The sequence below is a fragment of the Alosa pseudoharengus genome, unplaced genomic scaffold, assembly GCF_046254945.1.
Source record: "Alosa pseudoharengus isolate Yale_2024_CS ecotype anadromous, Long Island Sound unplaced genomic scaffold, YU_APseudo_1.1 YU_APseudo_1.1_scf_35, whole genome shotgun sequence".
Classification (NCBI taxonomy): domain Eukaryota; kingdom Metazoa; phylum Chordata; class Actinopteri; order Clupeiformes; family Clupeidae; genus Alosa; species Alosa pseudoharengus.
Window position 1 is genome coordinate 531,947 of NW_027468743.1, and position 19,904 is coordinate 551,850.

General features: G+C 38.5%; 1 protein-coding gene across 1 annotated transcript; it reads left to right on the top strand.

The window, feature by feature from the left end:
• Nucleotides 1–1,560: 1,560 nt before the first annotated feature.
• LOC143101432 (spermatogenesis-associated protein 20-like) lies at nucleotides 1,561–14,589 on the top strand. Its single transcript, XM_076264727.1, has 5 exons — nucleotides 1,561–1,600; nucleotides 1,848–2,054; nucleotides 6,720–6,919; nucleotides 7,512–7,592; nucleotides 13,933–14,589. The coding sequence occupies exons 1-5, from the start codon at nucleotides 1,561–1,563 to the stop codon at nucleotides 14,101–14,103; spliced, it is 699 nt and encodes a 232-aa protein (XP_076120842.1). The 3' UTR covers nucleotides 14,104–14,589.
• The last annotated feature ends 5,315 nt before the right edge of the window (nucleotides 14,590–19,904 follow it).

The following is a 19,904-nucleotide window of genomic DNA, read 5'->3' on the forward strand; positions in this document are numbered from 1 at the left end:
GAATGGCTAGCCAAAAAACATCGCAATGGCTCACTGGGTCGCCTACTCCATGACATTGCCAAGAAATATAAATAGAAGTTGTTTTGATGTGATGTTTTCCATAATCAAATTTGTTTTGTCAACTTTCATAACTTACCGTTTTGGTGAAACTTCAAATAAACATTATGTTCATAGATGGTTTGCACTCCAGTTATTGATTATGAGATTGACATTTTTAGATAATTTACAAATTGTTTATTAACATATAAAAGACTAAGATGCAACTTCATAATAGCCATTAAAAAAAAGGTTTGATGCAATAATTTCCCATCAATTAATTATAAAATGTACATTTTTAGATAGTTTACAAATGATTTACTACCAAATAAAAGACTACGACCCAACTTTATCATAGCCATCTGAAAAACAAATTTGTAACAAATTTGTAATTGTTTTTCTAACTAACTGTTATCAATAGAACATCATTTATAGTTCAATAGTTAATCAACCTATGTAATATCCATAGGTGTTGTGTATATGGCTATGTAAAGGCCTACGATCAACATTATAATCATTAACAATAACTCAATATATCATTATTAATAATATGATATTTGCAATAATAATGTAGCTTATTAATATAAAATAAATTGAAATCAAGCTATCACTAAACTGATATTTTTTAGTATGTTATATATAAATAAATTGTTTATTTTTTCATAAGCTGATAATAAAGTATTTGTAAGTTATGTATTTAGTAATCATTGATTGTTATCTACAAATGATTAAGTTATGATTATTAAGTGATTAAATATTTTATTATAGTTGCAAAATAAAGCATCAATTAACCATTTATAACGGATGGTTATTATAAAGTGCTACCACCACCCACTTGTACAACAGTAATTAGTGGTTGTAGCATGCAGCCCCACAAAGTATTGACCATAGTCAGCGTGGCCTCATTTTTGAGAGCCCCTCTCATTTGTTGACCCCGTTTGCACCAGCAGCAGTTCTATGAGAACGCTTACCATAGCCTTTTCCCATATGCAAAGATAATTATCTTTTTTTTCTGCGTGTGTAAATCACCATCCTAATTATACTGAGGCCTCAGGGCTAAAGTGGTGACATACATGAAGTTTGTCTTCCTTGTCTTGAATAATAAATTCAGTAACATGTGGGTAATCAAGATTAACCCTATGTTAATATCACAAGCCAATACTCACATTACATTATAAACAACGAATGATCTCAACAAAGGAACAAACGCTCTGATAGAAGCCTTGTTTCTCATCTATACTGATATTTAAATGACTGCAACACCTATTGCAGATGACATGAGACCAGCGTAACAGGTCTCCCTGCTGCCCAGCTTTCAAGTCTCCAACGGTCCGTCAACTTCCAAAAAGATGGAGTGGGAGAAGTGATTGTTGAGGTCATCGCTTCAGGTCTTCTGACCTTGCCACCTTGTCCTCCATTAGCCTGCCCCCAACACTCCCCTATCTGTAGCTCTGTCACCATCAGTCCCACCACACTCAGCTGGCCTCAGGGGCACTCTGCAAACCAGGGGAGGGGAATCTTAGGATGAAGGGGTCCCTGAAGAGGTCTCTTCATGTTCCCATGAGTCAGTGATTAGTAATATGTTGAAAAGAGTTCTGAGCCAACTTTGTAGCGATGCTATCACTTATTACTGGCAGACTTGTGACTTTATATGGTCAAAACAGTATTTAGATTATTTAACTTGAAGCAGTTCATTTAATGTGCTAAAAGAACATTTTGTTTATGCAGATAAAGAAAATGGTAAATATTAAAATGAATGAACAAATAAAAAAATCACTGACACTATACTCACACCATTTTTCCTACCAGAGATTCGCCAATTGCAGGCTTCCTTGATGACTATGCATATGTGGTGGCTGGACTGCTGGACCTCTTCGAGGCCACACAGGCAGTGGAATGGCTTAAATGGGCAGAAGAACTCCAGCAGAAGCAGGACCAACTGTTCTGGGATGACCAAGGCAGCGGTTACTTTTGCAGTGACCCAAGTGACCCCACTGTGCTTCTAAGACTCAAGCAGGGTAAATCTCCTCTTCAAGTTGCCCTTAGTATTTGGGTTATTCTGTGTCAAATCAGGCAGAATGGTTGCAGAACCGTCTCAGATTTTGCTCAAAGCTTGTCGACATAATGTTTAGGTCCCAAAACTAAGACCTATAAAATAATTGTGTTAAATTCAAATTTTTTTATGCATTTTTCATCCTTGATTATTCATCGTTCTCACACTCTCAAAAATGCCTTATCTTGGAAGCCATATTTGGACGAAGTGTTATTCCTGCCCAAACTGTGTAGGATGGAAGAAAAACTTGTTGACTTGACCATTAAAAGTTTGTACTGCATGCCCATTGATTTAACACTTTGAGTGCCAAAAACGCAATATTGTGTTTTTTGTTCCCATGCGTTGAGTGCCAAAAACTCAATATTGTGTTTTTAGCTTTTTTTTTATTACGAAAATAGACACTCTAACACACCTTAGGTGCGATTTTAGATACTCTATGATGAATAGAACTGAAATAGATGACGATCGAAAACTCATGAAAACGCACGATCAGTGGCAGTCTCGCCAGGTCTCGCTAGGTCAGTTCCCGGGAACTTTACAGGCAAGTTGGTTAATGCTGTGCCAATATTTGAGGTCTCCACAATAAATGCACACTATGATACTGAGGATCAAACTAGGTGTGATTGCATTTTTGGTTAATTTCATAGGACTGAAATGGTATGTGGAGTAGTTAGAGGAATAGCTCAGTGTAATGATTTAGTGTGCAAGGTGCCAATGTTGTACCATGTTTCATTCATGGATTAATACGCTGAATTTATTTTGTATTCAATATCAATTTATTATTGGTAAAACAATAATTTTGACTTATCTATTTATCTATAGTGCAACATTGGCAACTAAAGCTCATACATTGAGCTACTTCCACATAGATTTGTATCTGCCTATTAGCTATCCCACATACCATTTTAGTCCTTTGAACATGACTGAAAATAGTGGAAAATATGTGGAGAACTCAAATATTGGAAAAACATTAATAAAATATTATGTATTGAAAGGAAAAATAATGATCAATACCAAAAGTCATTCTTTTTGCACATTTTCCAAATCTAGGGCCTTATAGGAAATCAGTGAGAATGGCATACACATTTTTAAGGGTTGTCATTCTGAGAACATGTTTGTCTTCCATCCTACAAAGTCTGGTCTGGCTATGAATGATACTTTTCACAATATCAATCCCCAAATATTGCTTCCCATATATTGTGCTTTTCAGGCTATAAAACTAAATAAATATCTAGGGCTGAAAAAATATGGATTTGAACAGAAATATTGGTAACACTTTACTTGACGGGTCAGTTCATAACACATTCATAGCAGCTGTCATAAACTGCACATAAAGCATTCATGACTGTTTCATGAGACATGACTCAACATTCATACCAAACCTTTCATGAATGTGGAAGACAGAATGACAACAACTTGTTAAAATAAAAGTCCAACAATCACATGAATTCACCCGTCAAGTGAAGTGTTACCGAAATATTTTACAAGCCTTGGTTTTGGGACTCATTCATGACATACACAAGGTTTAAACAAAATCGGAGACGGTGCTCTGCTGTCTAGACTGGTTATTTACTTACTCACGTTTATAGCAGTTACAAGGTATGACCTAGACTACTCCAGAGCAAAACATACAGTATTTTGGTCAAACCTTACTTGGATGGTCTCCTATAGACCTGTCCTTCCCGGATGTCACAATTGTGTTTGATTTTTTTTTTTGCGATCAAATGACTAGCCTTTTTCCCATTAAAGCCCATCTAAGCTCTTCATTGTTATAGCAGGAGACAAATGAATGACAGAGAAAAATAGCAAGCAGACAGATTATGTGTATCAACATTTTTCTTTGTTATTTTTTGTGATCTCAAAGTAGCACTTCTGTTATGTCGGATTAAATTTAGTGAGCTAGGTACCTAAAAGGCATGCAAAACTTCAAAACACCATGCAATGCAGGCAATGTGTTCAAGCCATTATGTAATTTCCCCCTCTGATCACTATCAAACCGTTTACTGCTGTTAACGGTGTGTACAAAGCCCATGCTGATGTTTTTACTGTCAGCCCAACCCCCACACGAAAAGGCCTATTAGAATTTTGGCCCATTTGTCCTCACTTTTCAGAATCTGGTCGGTGGTCACCCTATGGACTATCCAAGTAAAGTGTTATGATATAAGTATAATGACAAAATAGTATCACTCTAGCTGATATGCATGATGACGTCCACACATATTAACTATTACAATATTAATGCTAATATTGTTATATATACAGTTAACTTTATAGTTCTCATTTCTTTTGTGAATGGCTCTTTATCCAACTGTTACCACCTTTACACCAGATTCAACTTTCAGAATTTTTTTAAATGTATTTTACAGTCATGAAAAGTACCTGTAAGAAACGTGGCAATCATAAACATCTCGAGTCATGTCTAGAAAGCCAGGGTTGGTATTATAGCGTTTCCCTGGTTCAGGTGTGCTGCTGAAACTCACGCAATCACAACAAATTGAACTGACCTCTAAGCCAGATGGCACCATAAAAGTGGCACAGGATTGATATGTGGGGGGTGAGAATATAGAAGCAAACCATTGCAAGCGTGTTTGACTAAGTAAGATAGACATACGAAGGATTTTTCATCCTGGGAAAGTGACTGTGACATTCTAGTGGAGCTGGGCATGGGAGTGTAGACATCAGGGGCTGTACTGCTGCTACCACACAGAGGCAGAGACCAGAGGCCAGCCTCTGTCCTGTCACAAAGACAAATCACCTCCACAGTGCCACGCCATCCCTGATTTTACACCCTGTCCCTGGAGCCGGTAGTGTTTAACCTCCATCTGCCATGCTTTCACAACATGGCATCCACAAGAAAGAGATAAACGGCTTACTGGGAATGTGTATAAATATGTGGACTTTCTACAATGTGTACCCAGCCTGGAATGAAATCTCCTTGAGGTTTGTTTTTGCCTTGTGTGTTTGTGACAATGTTATATGTCACTGCATATACAGTAATGCAGGTGGTCATCATCCTTTGATAAATTGGTAAATTTAAAGTGGGATTTGTGAAAATCATTACTAGCAAGAACATATGAAAATGAAATCGACATGATCAGTTTTGTGGAATGTTTTACACTAACTGACTCGTGTTCGGAGTCTGTTCCCCCCAGTCTGATGTGATATGTGCCTGCTAGTCCAGAAATTAAAGTCTTTTTACAGGTATCTAACATGAAAAGGGGTTGTTATGATGAGACATGGTTGAGACATGGTTGACAATGATGCAAGGCTGCTGGGATTCTGCTGCCCTAATTAGTGCCATGTGAAATGTATGAATGCTCTTAAAATGTTGTGCCTTCTGTTACATTTCAGCTGCATTATGAGCAAAGTTAGCCTGACGTTGTAGTCAGAATTTGAGTCTGATGCTGCTCCATTGGGACGTGATTATAGAGCGTGTTTCAATCGATACAGGTGGGAAAATGCCTCTGCACTCAATTGGATAGACCTAACCAGTCAGAGCAACAGAATAGCCTAACATGAGCTGTAGGAAGAGCACCCGAATCATCCTTCTTCTTCACAAAATTACCTTTGAACTGGAGAAAGGTAAAAATCAGTTGTTTAACTTAAGGGGAGGTGAAAAATGAGTAATTCCCCAAATGGTGAAATATCCCTTTAACATTGTTTTCTGGTCTTTTTTAAAAGTTATTGTTCTGTCAAAATCTAAGACAACGAAATACGTAGCAGGTAATTCCGTTCACATCAATGCTAAAAACAGCTGGGGAAGGGTGTCGCAAACCCCTCGAGCAAACAGGTTGCCAATCAGAGATTTCAAAGGAGAGAACAACATGCCACAATGCAAATACACTGTTTTCCCTTGATGAAAGTGAAACCAGAGTTTTTCCACATATCCAGTTTGGCCGAAGTTTTCAGAAATAATCTTTCAGTGATAAAACCTCCGTTTTTGTGTACCGGTAAATGAAAGGCCAAACCGCATGGAAATAATATGCATTTTTCCTGTGGGGTCTTAGAAGCCATCTGTCGATCTTCTAGCCACAGAGTTTTTGTTGCAAACACAATCAACCTAAGCGTGCTCAGATGATGTGATAGACGAGGCACTGTTGCTCATTTGTCCATCATCGTACAAAGCCCAATTTGATTGGTCCAAACAGCTCTGGTTCGGGCATAGTTGCTCTACAATGGAACAAGTCCAGACTGAACTTCCCGACCTCAAATGTTGTTGGCGGGGCTAAGTTCAGCTGGCATCCAGGCTAGGCCAAAGTCCTTTTGCACTCTTGTAATAAATGTGGATCAATACAGAATCTTTCATGTGAAAACTCAAACAACCAGCAATTTTTCCCTGTATGTTTGCTTAGTTGCCTAAGGATCTCCCACACCTCCTACTATTCATATAATATGAGGTCAGCAGGTACACAACACTCCGTGCCGTCTCTCACTGGACAGTAGATAAAGCCACTGTCTCCCATCACTTAAGCCTGTTTCAGAAACAACATGTTGATTTCAAGCCAGCCCGTAAACTGCTTAAATGTGGGGAGCTTACTCCTGCACCAGTGAGAAGTGTTGGTGTAATCAATCTTTGTAGTAGTTTGTAAAATCAGTTACTCTGTTTGAGAATGTTCTGTGCTGTTTTCAGATCAGGATGGAGCAGAGCCCAGCGCCAACTCTGTGTCAGCTCGGAATCTGCTCCGCCTCTCTCACCTCACGGGCAAGCAGGAGTGGATGGAGCGCTGCCAGAAACTGTTGGCAGCCTTCTCTGATAGGCTGGTGAGAGTGCCTATTGCCCTGCCAGAAATGGTGCGGGGCCTCATGGCTCTGCACTACTCCCTGAAGCAGGTATTTGTCTTTTGCCTCAAGGCTCTCTCCTTTAGAAATTGAGTTGATTGATTTGTATCTTGTCTCACTATTTTAATGTAGCTGAAAGTCACAAGACTATACTGAATATGGCCAATTATTTGTGAATGTTACCTGTGTAATTTGTAGTTTTGAATGAGATGTACAATTATTCCAAATAAGCATGAGAAGCGGAGTCGAACTTCAATTCATATGTCAGGAAATGGAATGGAGACTTGAGTGGGTGGCAGCTGACAGAAGTTCAAATTAAGTTTCAGCGATGAGAATACTACTTTTCCAAACTTTATTTCCCTTTTCACCCCAGACCTAGTGTGAAGTTAATAACGGGGAATAACAGGAGAAAAAAAATCCTGTCATGACACATCAGTGTTCACTTGCAGAGGTGGCGCAAGTGTAGGAGGAGGGAATAACAAGCTGAAGGTCCAGACGGAGGCCAGATGCTTCCAAAGCACACCTGCTCACCTCATTAGCACAGAACACAGGCAGCCTTGACCCCCTCTACTGCCCCTCTCGTTCCCTTTCGCGCTCTCTCCCCTTTTTCCAACCCTCACCCACTCCTTTTTTCTCTCAACAGATCGTTATCTGTGGCCAGCCTGAAGCAGAGGACACCGCCAACCTGATTGCCTGTGTCCACACCCTGTTCCTGCCTCATAAAGTAAGTCTTTCCTGAAATCTTTTCCGTTTTGATGGTAAGAATGCACAGGAAGGCCTTGGATGCCACCAACAGCAGCATTCTAATACTTGTTTGCATCTTTGACATTTGGATTTGTATAATTCATTCACATACTGTGGATACATATCCATAAGATTTATTCATTTGACTAAAATTGTGGTATGGAGTGAAATGTGTACTGTACTCAGCTGATCAAGATAAAAATATAGTTATAGTTGTAGTTATAGAGAGGTGTCCCGATATATGGAATTAACAGCTTCATCCTCAATACCAATTTCAGGATTTTGCCTGAAATTGCACAGCGCCTGCTTCAGAGGCCACTGTTCCCACCTTGTCTAGCCTATAATCAAATGCTTGACCTCTTTGGAAAGCTGAGACATTGTAGTTTCTTCAGAGGTTAGAATATTGTTTTTTTATTTCTGTCGGATAACAAGCATCTCTGAACTGACCACATTTCAGCCCTCTAGGTCACTTGATATGACTTAGAAACACAACTGAGCCCTAACACCAGGTCTTGTGAAGCTGTGTGCAAAAGTAGATCAATATAGAATGAAATATGAGTACTTTAGACCATGATTTGCCTAGGTACTGTATGCTCATGCGTTTTGCAAAATGCCTTATGGAAACTCCCCATAGGACTTTTGGTTATCCAAAATGCATACTGACAATCAAATGCTTACTGCCTATGAACCCCTTTGTGTAGAAGCATAATCTTGGTCTCAAATGAAAGGTAACACTTTGAGGTTTCATGATTGTATTTGAATTGTACTTCAGGGGTTCTGATATGGAATGACTACACTAAATATGGAATAATTACACAAAAATATAAATCTTTGCAATTTATAGTTCAATTAAATTGGTGTGTATAAGATGGACTATACATCTGCACAACTAATATTGGATAAAATAACATGATTATTTAATTTCTTTGGATTCCTGTGAATATTTCAAGACCCAATATGCTATATCTAACATATTGCTAAGGATATACACTGCAGCTAGAAGGTAGGGAAGCACCAAAGGCGGATTTTTGTACTATATATAATACACTTATGCTTATTTTTGTGCATTTTCCCTCTTAAGTATAGGCTTGGTTGGATGTGTTTTTCTAAAAGAATACAAAATGATTAACCTCAGCATGAGAGAGATTGTTGTCAATACAAATTGATGACTGGATAACACTATGCGAGCCCTCGACAGTAGTTCCAAAATACATCTACTTTTTATTCAGCTGCATTCAAACTGTGTTTGTTCACTTGAGGGATTCACTACGGTCTTGGGTATGCTATTAACACAAAAGGTTTCTGTTATACTACTGGGTGAGCACAATTGCAAGAGACCACAGAGATCGGGTTTCAACAGAGTTTAATGTCTGACAAACTAAACAGAAGCCCACAGGCTTTACTTCAGAGAAGTCTTTCAGTCAAAAAGTCATAACACACAGAAGATCCATCCAATAGAGGAATAAACAAAGAAACAGAAGTCCCGGTACAATTCACAAGAGTAGATGCAGGAGGAGGGCCAGTAGTTCACAAATCCAAGGCAAATAATAGGTAATCCTTACAGACCGGGTCGATAGCACAGTAGCAGGCAGCACAGGCGTAGAATCCACAGGAGCAGAGTAACCACCATCCACGAGGGCGAAAACCCTGACTGAGCATAGAATAGCAGACAACAGGGACTTAAGAAGGCCACACCAAACGAGCCACAGGTGAGCCTCATGATCAGTCACAGGGTCTCCCCGGGTGATCTCCAGGGGCTTGAGCCTTCTGGCGGCATCTCCTGGCAGACCGAGGTGTGACAGTTTCAGATACTCCATTTAATGGCTCATTAAATAACTATCTAACATTTATATCCCTTGTTGTAGTATCAAAAGGTAATAGTGTAAGGGAAAATGGCCTTTTACATTCATTATGCATAGGGGACTACTCCCCCATTTTTCAACTGTTTTCAATCCTTTTTTACTAGAGAATATCAGTATGCAGATTAAACAACACTCTCACCCATTGTAATACAAGCTTTATTTAGACTAAACATGTTCATGTAAGCACCAAACTACTAGCTAATTTAGCCTTATTTGATGTCCATCCTCTCTTGCAGTTATGCAGGAAACCTCACACTTCTCCTTCCCATCTGTAATGCCGGAATGAGACACAATAGTATATCAAGTGAAAGGGAAAGCCACACAGCACATAGCTCTTCCCTAGAGGTCTGTTGAATTAGAAACCTTATGGGAATCTAGTTCATGCGGTCTTGGGATTTTGCATGATGACCATAGGGATTTTTGTAGGGAAAAAACACTTAATAGCTGTCTAGTTAGTATCTACCCAAGGACCAGCATCTCTCTGCCCATGCATATTCATCTTTTAAAAGCATAAATTAAAGACATAAATGTTGAATTTTATTCTTTTAGGAAACCAATGTAGATCCTGATGAGGTGGTATGTATATATTCCTTGTCGCAGGGAAATGTGAACTGTCGTGTCTCATGGTTTGGTGAAAAAACAGCAAATCCATGAAAAGGGACAGCAAAAATTTGTATTGAGTAGGGAAAGAAGGCAGGAAATATGTTTGCTTCTCAGACAGCTGAAATGAAAATGAAATTTCCTTTACTATGATTGAAAGAGCCAGCCAGTATTGCAGTCTTGATTGGAAAGAGTATTTAATATGGTGGGAGATCACAAATCTTCACTCTGAATTTGCTGAATAATGATTATGTTATTATACCTGGACAGTAAAAGCAGTTTTCTCACTTGTATTTGTTTCAGTGCAGCATGTTTCAGTACAATGGAAAATGAGCACTGCATGAGTCTGGTAGTGATCAGATTATGGAAAATTGTGGAAATTCACCTTTTCAAAGTTACAGCGGATTGGTATTCAGTCTGCACAGGCTTTTATATTTGATGTTTTTGGTGATTGAAATAGAACATGTTTTCAAATGTACAACACATGACACAGATAACAAGGATGTGTTGGATCTTTCCTGACATTTGCGAGATGTTTTGTCATGTTAAAATGGCATGTACTGTACTGAAACCTAGTTGCACACCGACTTCCAAAACCCAAAGATGGTTAATGCAGTCTCAGTACTGAAGATAATCAACCACTAGAAATGTAACATTTAACTTATGAAATATATATGTGCTATTATGATAATTAAAATATGCATGTGTTAAGTATAGATATACTGTAAATCACGCACAGCCTACATCTTCTACCACTAATATTGCTACTAATAAGAATAATATATATTTTGCATTTGATAATATTTTAATTTTGCCCTTGCAGCTCTACTTACAAATAGGTAGCAGCATTAGAGAGGTGTTGACCACTGGACTATGGTGGTCATTTTCACCATATTACATTCTATAAAGGAAATTCCCTTTAGAGACTCATGATATGCATAGAAATAATAACATCCCAATTTTATTTCATGAGGAGTTTCCATCTTTGTAACAGTGCATTCGTTTTTAGCTTTATTTTCTGCTGTAGCTGATTCTCTTCCTTATTAGACAGAACAGCAGCATATGAGATGGTAAAGTCTGAAATATTTCTGTATGTCTTTGTGTACCAACATGTAGAAAAATCCTAAATTAGAATGCACTAATAAAAAGCCTCAGTTCAGAGTTCTATATGATGCATGAGCCAAATGGATTGTGAGAATTCCCTCCTTCATACAGTGTCATGTTGATATAGTGGTCTGTGTGTGAAATCATGATACATTAGGGAGTGCATTGTGCACCCCTTTTGATGTATTTTGAACACTTTTTTCTGAAAATATTTGGTGAAAATGTGTATAAAAGTAAGAGGGGTGAGAGACCGTATCTACTCTCCATGATACATTAAACACAGAGACAACCAAATGTTTTCTGATTTACATCTAATTACAGTATCATCTGTTTCTATGTAATAGGCACTTAGTTTAACTGTAGGCAATGAGCTGTGTAAGAATTTGGTTTTGGTTTGGTCGCATGCATATTTATTAGTTTGTTTTACAGCCTGTGATCCCTAAAATCTAGAAATATCTTCATTTAGCAAATCACTATTGTGTTTGTAGGTATGAGTCAGTGACTACAGGAGCATGGTAGTTTTGTTATGTGCAATTTGTTATGTTTATGTGGTATGTTTTAACAACCAATTTTAGTATCATGTATACACCTCTCCCCCCCCCCCCCAGACTACAGTATAATATGCATTTGGTCCAAGAGGGCCAACTATATCCCCAAAAGACACCAGTTAGAATGTTCTGAAGATTTTGTTCTAAATATCTAGAGGAACAAGGCAGAGGTTGACTTCACATGAGAGTTTGTCATCTATGTTTTTGTATGTCTCACGGAAATGGTGTGACGTTCATTTACAAAAGATTTTCCTTGTGTGTGTGCAGAGCGACTCCTACGCTGCCCCACCCATGCCTGTCCCTGTTGGAAAATTAAGTTATGTCTGCGAAGATCTCCTTTAGTAAACCTCCATACATAAAAAGAGGAAGCTTGTTGGTGGTTGATTGTTGCTGTTTTAAGTGGATTTGTGGATTTTAACGGTAGCATTGCAAAGGCTCCTGAAATAAGCTGCAGGGAGCATGCACCTAACCTGTTAGCCTACCCCACAGTGGAAAATGTAATGTTAGCCTACGCACTCATAGCATTGCTATTTCATCATTTTCAACCGTTTTTTATTCAAGGAGATAATAATAATAATAATAATAATAATAATAATAATAATAATAAAGAGGAAGGGCTATTATTGTTTATTGACAGATTAGAAGATCATGGTATCAGGAATGACTACTTATCTGATAGTACTAAGCCTCTGCAGCCTCCTTGTACAGTTTTTGTGTTAAGCAAGTATAAATAGAATGATTTATATAATGATTATTATTTTTATTTATTTCTTTTTAAATGGTGCTTCTGCTGCCTTGGCTATGTTGACGATTGTGCTTGACCATTCAACATGTAGGCTTCTTGTGTCAATTATGTTACTTTGTGCTTAAAGCACCGCCTCTGACTCATAGGATCTGGTTACATATGTAACCATTAATATAGCTATGGAACACAATGATGTTGACATGTCCCATTCTTCACTCAGACCCAAATAAAGTCAACCCAGATAATTGAGTGAATAATGACTCTGTGTGCCACCGGAGTATGCTGACAACCTAATGCTCACCGCTGGAAGTTTTCTTGAGTTCAGTGAGTGAGTGAGTCTCTAAAAATTCCCTGAACTAATCTAATTTTGTGTGTGTGTTTGTTTTGGGGAGTTGTCTGTATGTCTGCTTACCTGTATGTCTGCTTACATTCATGTGTGAAAGTGTGATGATAGGCTGAGCAGGGCGCAGATGTGGAGGTGTGTGTCTGTGTGTCTGTGTCTGTCTGTCTGTCTGTCTGTCTGTCTGTCTGTCTGTGTGCGCGCGAGAGAGTGAGCGAGACCAGACAGACCGACTCATGGGAATTTTGAGGTGAAATGGTTTGTTGTATAGAGAAGTGACAACACACAGCGAGTGTGAGCTTGACAGTGGGGAAAGGGGGAATCCAGCTACTGCTGTGATTGAAGCAGCATGTTTTTTATCCTATTAGGTCCTTTGAGACTAGAGAGGAGAGACCTCACCATTGTGACCTCAGCTAGCCTGCTGGCCATGGTTGTCTGTATGCTGGCGCTCTCGAAGTAGAACACAGTGATGTCCTCACATCTGGGAGAATGTAGCCTCAGGTGACACAAGTCACGCAGTGATGCAGAAGTCCACAGTCTTGTCCTGTCACAATCAATGAGCTATTCTGACACATGAACAGTTATCCTGACCTGTCACTTTTAGCATTGCATTTAAAATGTGAGGGTTCCCATCAGTAATGAAACATGAATGACAAAACACCTGTAAAAAGCCTCTTGATGATTCCTTTGGTACTCTCCATAATCAACTTGCTAGTGTGTGGATCACCAGGATTTCTCATAGTGTGACATAGACTGCGTGGGATTTATTGCATCAGGTTGATGGTTAATTTCCCCCTGAAAGGGGATAATGTAATAAAATGCTCAATGTCATTTATTTTGCAGAGGAACATCAGCTTTTAACTTCAATGGACATTGATGGCTTTGCAGGTCCACTGTGTGGTAGTGTAGTGTGTACTGGCTTGTGTCACCATTGAAGTTCTGCACCACTTATTCCCCAAGACACACTCTAGTGTTTAATTGTGTTCAACTAGCCCTGTTGCAGTGATTCTCTTTCTCTGGGTCTCTCTGATTCTTGGCATATCCCGTCCTGTCTTCAAATCCACTTTCCTCACTGTCCTCTTCTAACTATTCCTTTCTTTGTCCCTTTTCTGTCAACACAGGTCCTGTTAGTGACAGATAGCGACACCGATGGGTTTCTGTACCAGCGACTGCCCGTCCTCTCTTCACTGCGTCCACTTGAGGGCAAAGCTACAGCCTTTGTCTGCCAGAACTTTACCTGCGCCCTGCCTGTCACCTGCCCAGAGGAACTCCGCAGGCTGTTGCTGGAATGATGCCCACCGTCACATATGCACTCCGATACGCACAAACTTAAGTACCCACTAATGCTGTCAGAAGGCCCTTTTGGGTCATTTAGGGAGAGGTCAGTCATCTAATTTAAATATAACCAGCGTAGCTATCATGAGAGATACTTACTCTTGGATTGTTTTACAGAGGAAGTTGAGTTGACACTGGAGACAATGGGTGAAGAACTCGTTAGTGCCAGGCATTACAGTAAGGTATGGTAGAGCCAATTAACCTTAACTCATTAATTTGGAGTAACATTTGTCTCAGTCACCTTATAGTCCGAAACCACTGAGGACCTAAGCCACATGGGACCAGCTGGGGCTGGTTGGTCAGCTGAATCAAAAGGTCTGTGCAAGACTTAGACTGTGAAAATTAGAAATGGATAGTGAATCCACTTGATCTTGAATTAAGTAAAATGTGAAATACAATGTATGGCACACTTCAGGTAAAATAAAGTTATCTTGAGTAGTTACCTTCAGTTATTTGTGTTTTTTGTATTTTGTGGTATAAAGCCAACATGGCGTTTGGATGCCAGAAGTTAATGTACCTCGAGGTATAACATTACCACCTTGAACGTGCATTAACTTTTGATACCCAAATGCTGTGGAGTCCATTATTCTGCTTGACTGTTGCCACACTTGCATTGTGTTGATACTCGACATCACAACCACGTCATTTCCTCTTGTTTGTTCATTAAAAATCTATAGAAATATATATTTAAGTGTTACACTGAAGTTGATGACAGCTGGATTGGAGTGCAAACTACCAGCTGGCTCATATCCTTTAGACTAAATGGCCAAATATTCTGTTTCATTTTTTAATTCACTTCAGTTGTCCATATATTTGTTCTCACTGAGTTTTGCAAATATCTGACAGTTAATTGATGTTCTAAAGAGTGCCTCACAATAGGAAATTCAACCAAGCAGTGATATAAATTGATAATAATAATAACAATAGTAGTAAAACGTTTCCTAATATTTCATGGCAGTGGCTCCTGCTTTGTCATAGTATTTGCTTTTGTATATGCTTTTTGAACATAGTTGTACCAGACCTCATGTCTGTTGAAGAATAACTTGGTCCTCGTGCCCTGTCTCATCCATGGTTTTCCTCAGGGATCTGAAGCTCTGGGAAATGCCTGGTCCCCCAGGAGGTCATTACAGTATACAGTAAAGGTCTGCATGTCTGCTTTGCTACCTGTTCCCGCTCCCTCTGTAATAAGGTCACTAGAGAGGCTTAGCAGCCTCCAGCTGTAGCAGCCCACCAGCCCTCTGTGATGAGTAGTCGTGGGCAGCAGGAAAAGATGAGAGGCTGGGAGATTAACAGAGGAAGTGGTCGTGGAGGAACAACAAATGTGCTGAACAAAACAAAGAGTGCACTCACCACGGGATGGAGGACAAAGGAAAGATGGTGGTGTAGAGGACAAAGAGGATGTGATGCAGAAGACAGAAGAATAAACATAAAAATCATTGTCTATTTTATACAGAGTGCTGATGTTTATTATGAGGAAGTTCTGTACTCATCTGATGCTCCTAGCTATGTTGGAATACATGTTAGTGAACCTTTTTTCCTGGACATATCCAAAGCTCACTTTTTCATGGGTGTATACTTTTAGAACACAGTGACCCCTGTCAGTGTCACCCCTGTCACAGTCACCTCTGCATGGACAAGCTACAGTATCTCTTTCATTTCATACATTGAGAAAATCAGCTTGTGTATGACTAAAATGTGCTCTGTTGACTAACCTGTGTCTGCTCTCTCCCATATAACAGAATCATTGTCAGCCAACGCTGATGACTGTGATAGCATTGCTCCTCATCATAACCTCAAACATCAACACTTACATCCAGCAAAGGCATGTAAGGTAACCTACTATACCTAGCTCTGTTCACTCACTTCTCTCACTTGCTCTGCTCTGCTCTCCTCTTCTCCTCCTACTGTAGACCCCACTGCAAGATGCAGCTGCTGTCTGTCTGTCTGACCTGCTTGCAGCAATCATCTGAACTATTTTACTTTTGTGCCCTGCTCATGATGCATTACCCAGTATATTTAGTATATGGAGGTGCATCCTATTTACCCACTAATAGGACGCACCCATGTGAGATGACCCTATAGTGTAAGGGTAGCCAGCGAGCACAGTGAGTAAACCTGATTCCCCACACCTTAAGAAATCAGACCAGACACTAGCACCCATCAGACCAGACACCAGACACTAGCACCCATGGGTTTCAGCCTCCTTGCTAGCGGGCCCACCTCCCATGTCTAAGGTTGTGACTCCAGAGCGGGAAACATGCTTGTCTAAGCAATGCAGGTTACTCTTGCTGTAGACGGGCTGTCAGGCACTTTGAAACAATGGTTGTTGCCTTATTAAAAATTACATTTTAATAAATTTGGCCTTACATGTGCAGATCACCGAAGATCGAAGCAAAGCTTCTGGGTGGTTCCACATTCGAGTGGTAACCAATTTGTGCACATTACTTTAATAATCTCAGATTACAAGCACACAACTAGGGATGTAACGGTATGAACATTTAACCTCACGGTTATAGTGACCAAAATTATCACGGTTTTCGGTATTACCACGGTGTGTTCAATATGTTCAGAAAGCACTGATAGGCCTACACAAGCTGAAATAGTTTCAAAAAGTGTCCCTTTCACTTTTTTCTTGGTCGTGTTTAATTGACTATGTGCTTATAGCTGAACTTACCCTACCATCACTTGGAGTTTGCTATTTCTGTTATTTGTATCCAATGAGTGAGATCAAAGTAAGCGTTCGAAATAAAACTTTAGGCTACTGTATTCTCCTGATAACGTGAGTGGAATGGATTTAATGTGGGCGCAAACATAAAAAGACGCAGGGTACAGTGCACATTTTGCGGTGAAAATGTTCTGCCTTTTAAAATCAGGTGTAGCCTAATCCGAATCGTAGTTAAAACCATCAATTTTTACCAATTTTGTTTCATTGTACCAGGTCTACTGTATGTCAAAAGCAGGCTCGGATGAAGCTTGTTGGATTAAACACACGGTTTCCACACTGCAGTAATCAACCGTGATAATTATGATATTTGAAAAGAAAACGGTAATTGTTATGGTCAACACGCAAAAGAGGATCCAACAGCCTCTGGGGCACTCGTGAATACAGGGACTTTCCTCAAAGCTGCACACTGATAGGAGCCATAGGTGAGATGAATAACCAGTGCATACAAATATTGTTGCACTGATTTCTGATGCATTCTATCTATCTATCTATCTATCTATCTATCTATCTATCTATCTATCTATCTAGCTATCTATCACTCACTCACTCACTCACTCTACTCTACTCTACCTCTCTACTCTACTCTATTCAAATCAATGAGCTTTATTGGCATGACAGTAAGTGTTACAATGTTACTCTCCTAATAAGTATTTGATTTGAGTGTCATTCTGTAGATTTCAAAAATTTGGGATTATTTTTTCAAATTTTGTGAAATATATTGATCTGATGTTTTCAAATTTTTTACAATGTAAAAGGAAATGTTTCTCATTTTCGATTTCTTGTGTGCAGCATGTGCATACCCTCTCCTCCTTTGGTTGCCATGTTTGTTTGTGGCGGCCTCTCTCTATGGCCAATGTGTGGTCACTGAGTCTGTACCTAGTGACTGATTTTCGGATCTGGGGGTCTTTTATGATGCATAAATATTCAGCCATTTTATAATCTCTTTCTAGTGATTGATACACTTCCATTTTACTTTGAGTTTTAATTGAATTTTCCCAATAATGTATGTACTTTTCTTTTTGTTGTGTCATGATTTTCTTTGGGTGTATTGCATTGGTGTTAGAATTTAAATTCAAGACTAATTGGCTGAGGGCACTCTTTGCAATATTTTGCTCTTGACACCAAAGGGCTTGGTACTTATAGGATTTTGGGTCACTAGACTTCAGATGGTTATAAAATTTAACTGCTCTTTTTTGAATTTTTTATTATTAATGGGAATTGACCTAATTCGGCTCTTGCTCCATTATTTGGTTTTGATCTGTGTAATTTTAGTATGCTTTTACAAATTTGTGTATGAAGTGATTCTATGATTTCTTTTTCCCAATTCTGAAAATCTTGATTTCTTAATGGTCCCCATATCTCACTCCCATATAGCGCGATTGGTTCGATTATATTATTTATTATTTTTAGCCAGATTGGAATTGGTATTTCATATTTTATTGTTCTTTTGATTGTGTAGAAAACTTTCATTGCTTTATCTTTTAATTCTTTTATAGCTAGATTGAAATTTCCTGTTGACGTGATTTTTAGACCTAAATAATTATATGAATTTGTGTGTTGAATTATGATATTGTTAAGTTTAAATGATGATTTTGTTCCCTGCCCCCTGGATCTATTTTGGAATGTCATGATTTTTGTTTTTGCTATATTTATTTTTAATGCCCATGTCTGGCAGAATGTATTTACTAGTTTTAGTAATTGTTGCAACCCCTCTTCAGTTTTTGACATAATTACCAGATCATCTGCAAATAATAGACATTTTACCTCTGATTCTTTAAGTTTGAACCCTGGGGCAGATGAATTATTAAGTTCTTTTGCCAATTCATTTATATAAATATTAAAGAGTGTGGGACTTAATGGACAACCCTGTCTAACCCCTCTTTGCTGATGAAAGAAGTCTGTTCGTGAGTTACCGATTTTTACTGCGCATTTGTTATGTTTATACATGGACTTTATAGTGTCGAATGTTTTCCCTCCGATTCCATTTTTAAGTAGCTGTAGAAAAAGGCCTTCATGCCATACCGAATCAAATGCCTTTTCAAAATCTATAAAACATGAATACATTTTTGATTTGTTTTGGTGTGCGTGCTGCTGGACAATTGTTTGAAGAGTGAACAGGTGATCTGATGTTCTTTGCTTTGGTATAAATCCAATTTGGCTATTTTCTAAGGTGTTGTGATGTTTTATAAAGTTTTGGATTCTTTTGTTTAGGATTGAGCAGAATAATTTCCCAAGATTACTATTAACACATATGCCTCTATAATTGTTGGGATCAAATTTATTTCCATTTTTATGTATTGGGGTAATTAGACCTTGGTTCCAGGTTTCAGGGAAGTTACCTATAGTCAGAATTGCATTAAATAATTTAAGTATAACCATTCTAAATGTTTCATCAATATGTCTAATCATTTCATTTGAGATGCCATCAATGCCACATGAAGTTTATGCATTGTTTCTATTAGTTCCTGTTCAGTTATATAAAAATCAAGGGGGTTTTGATAATCTTTGAATGTTTCTTCAAATATTTGCAGTTTCTTAATTATTTCTAATCTAGTCGGGTTTACATTAACATTTTTATATAGGTCTTCAAAGTGTGATTTCCATACTTTTCCATCCTGTAGAGCCAAATTGTCATTAGTTTTATAAAGGGTGTTCCAATTTTGCCAGAAGCTGTTAGTTTTTATTGATTCTTCCATATTTTTAAGAATGTTATTTGTGTGTTGATCCTTCTTTATTTTCAGGATTTGTTTGTATTGTTTGAGGAGTTCATTGTATTTAAGGCGTATCTCTTGATTATTAGGGTCCCTGTTTTTTTGATTGGAAATAGTTCGTAGTTTTTTACGTGAATTTCTACATTCCCTGTCAAACCACTTTTCTGTATTGTGTTGTATTTTGTTATTTGGAGATTTATGTCTTTCCATATTGCTCATTATTGCTGATTGATGAAATATATGTGTAATATCATATACTAGTGAATTAATACCTTCACAATTCTGGGGGTAAATTTTGTTTAAAGCCACATTGAGTAAGGTT

Coding starts and splice junctions, on each gene's coding strand:
- LOC143101432 (XM_076264727.1), top strand. CDS start 1,561: ATGAAGGGGTCCCTGAAGAGGTCTCTTCATGTTCCCATGA. Junction 6,920..7,511: donor TGCACTACTCCCTGAAGCAG/GTATTTGTCTTT, acceptor TTCTCTCAACAG/ATCGTTATCTGTGGCCAGCC. Junction 7,593..13,932: donor CCCTGTTCCTGCCTCATAAA/GTAAGTCTTTCC, acceptor CTGTCAACACAG/GTCCTGTTAGTGACAGATAG.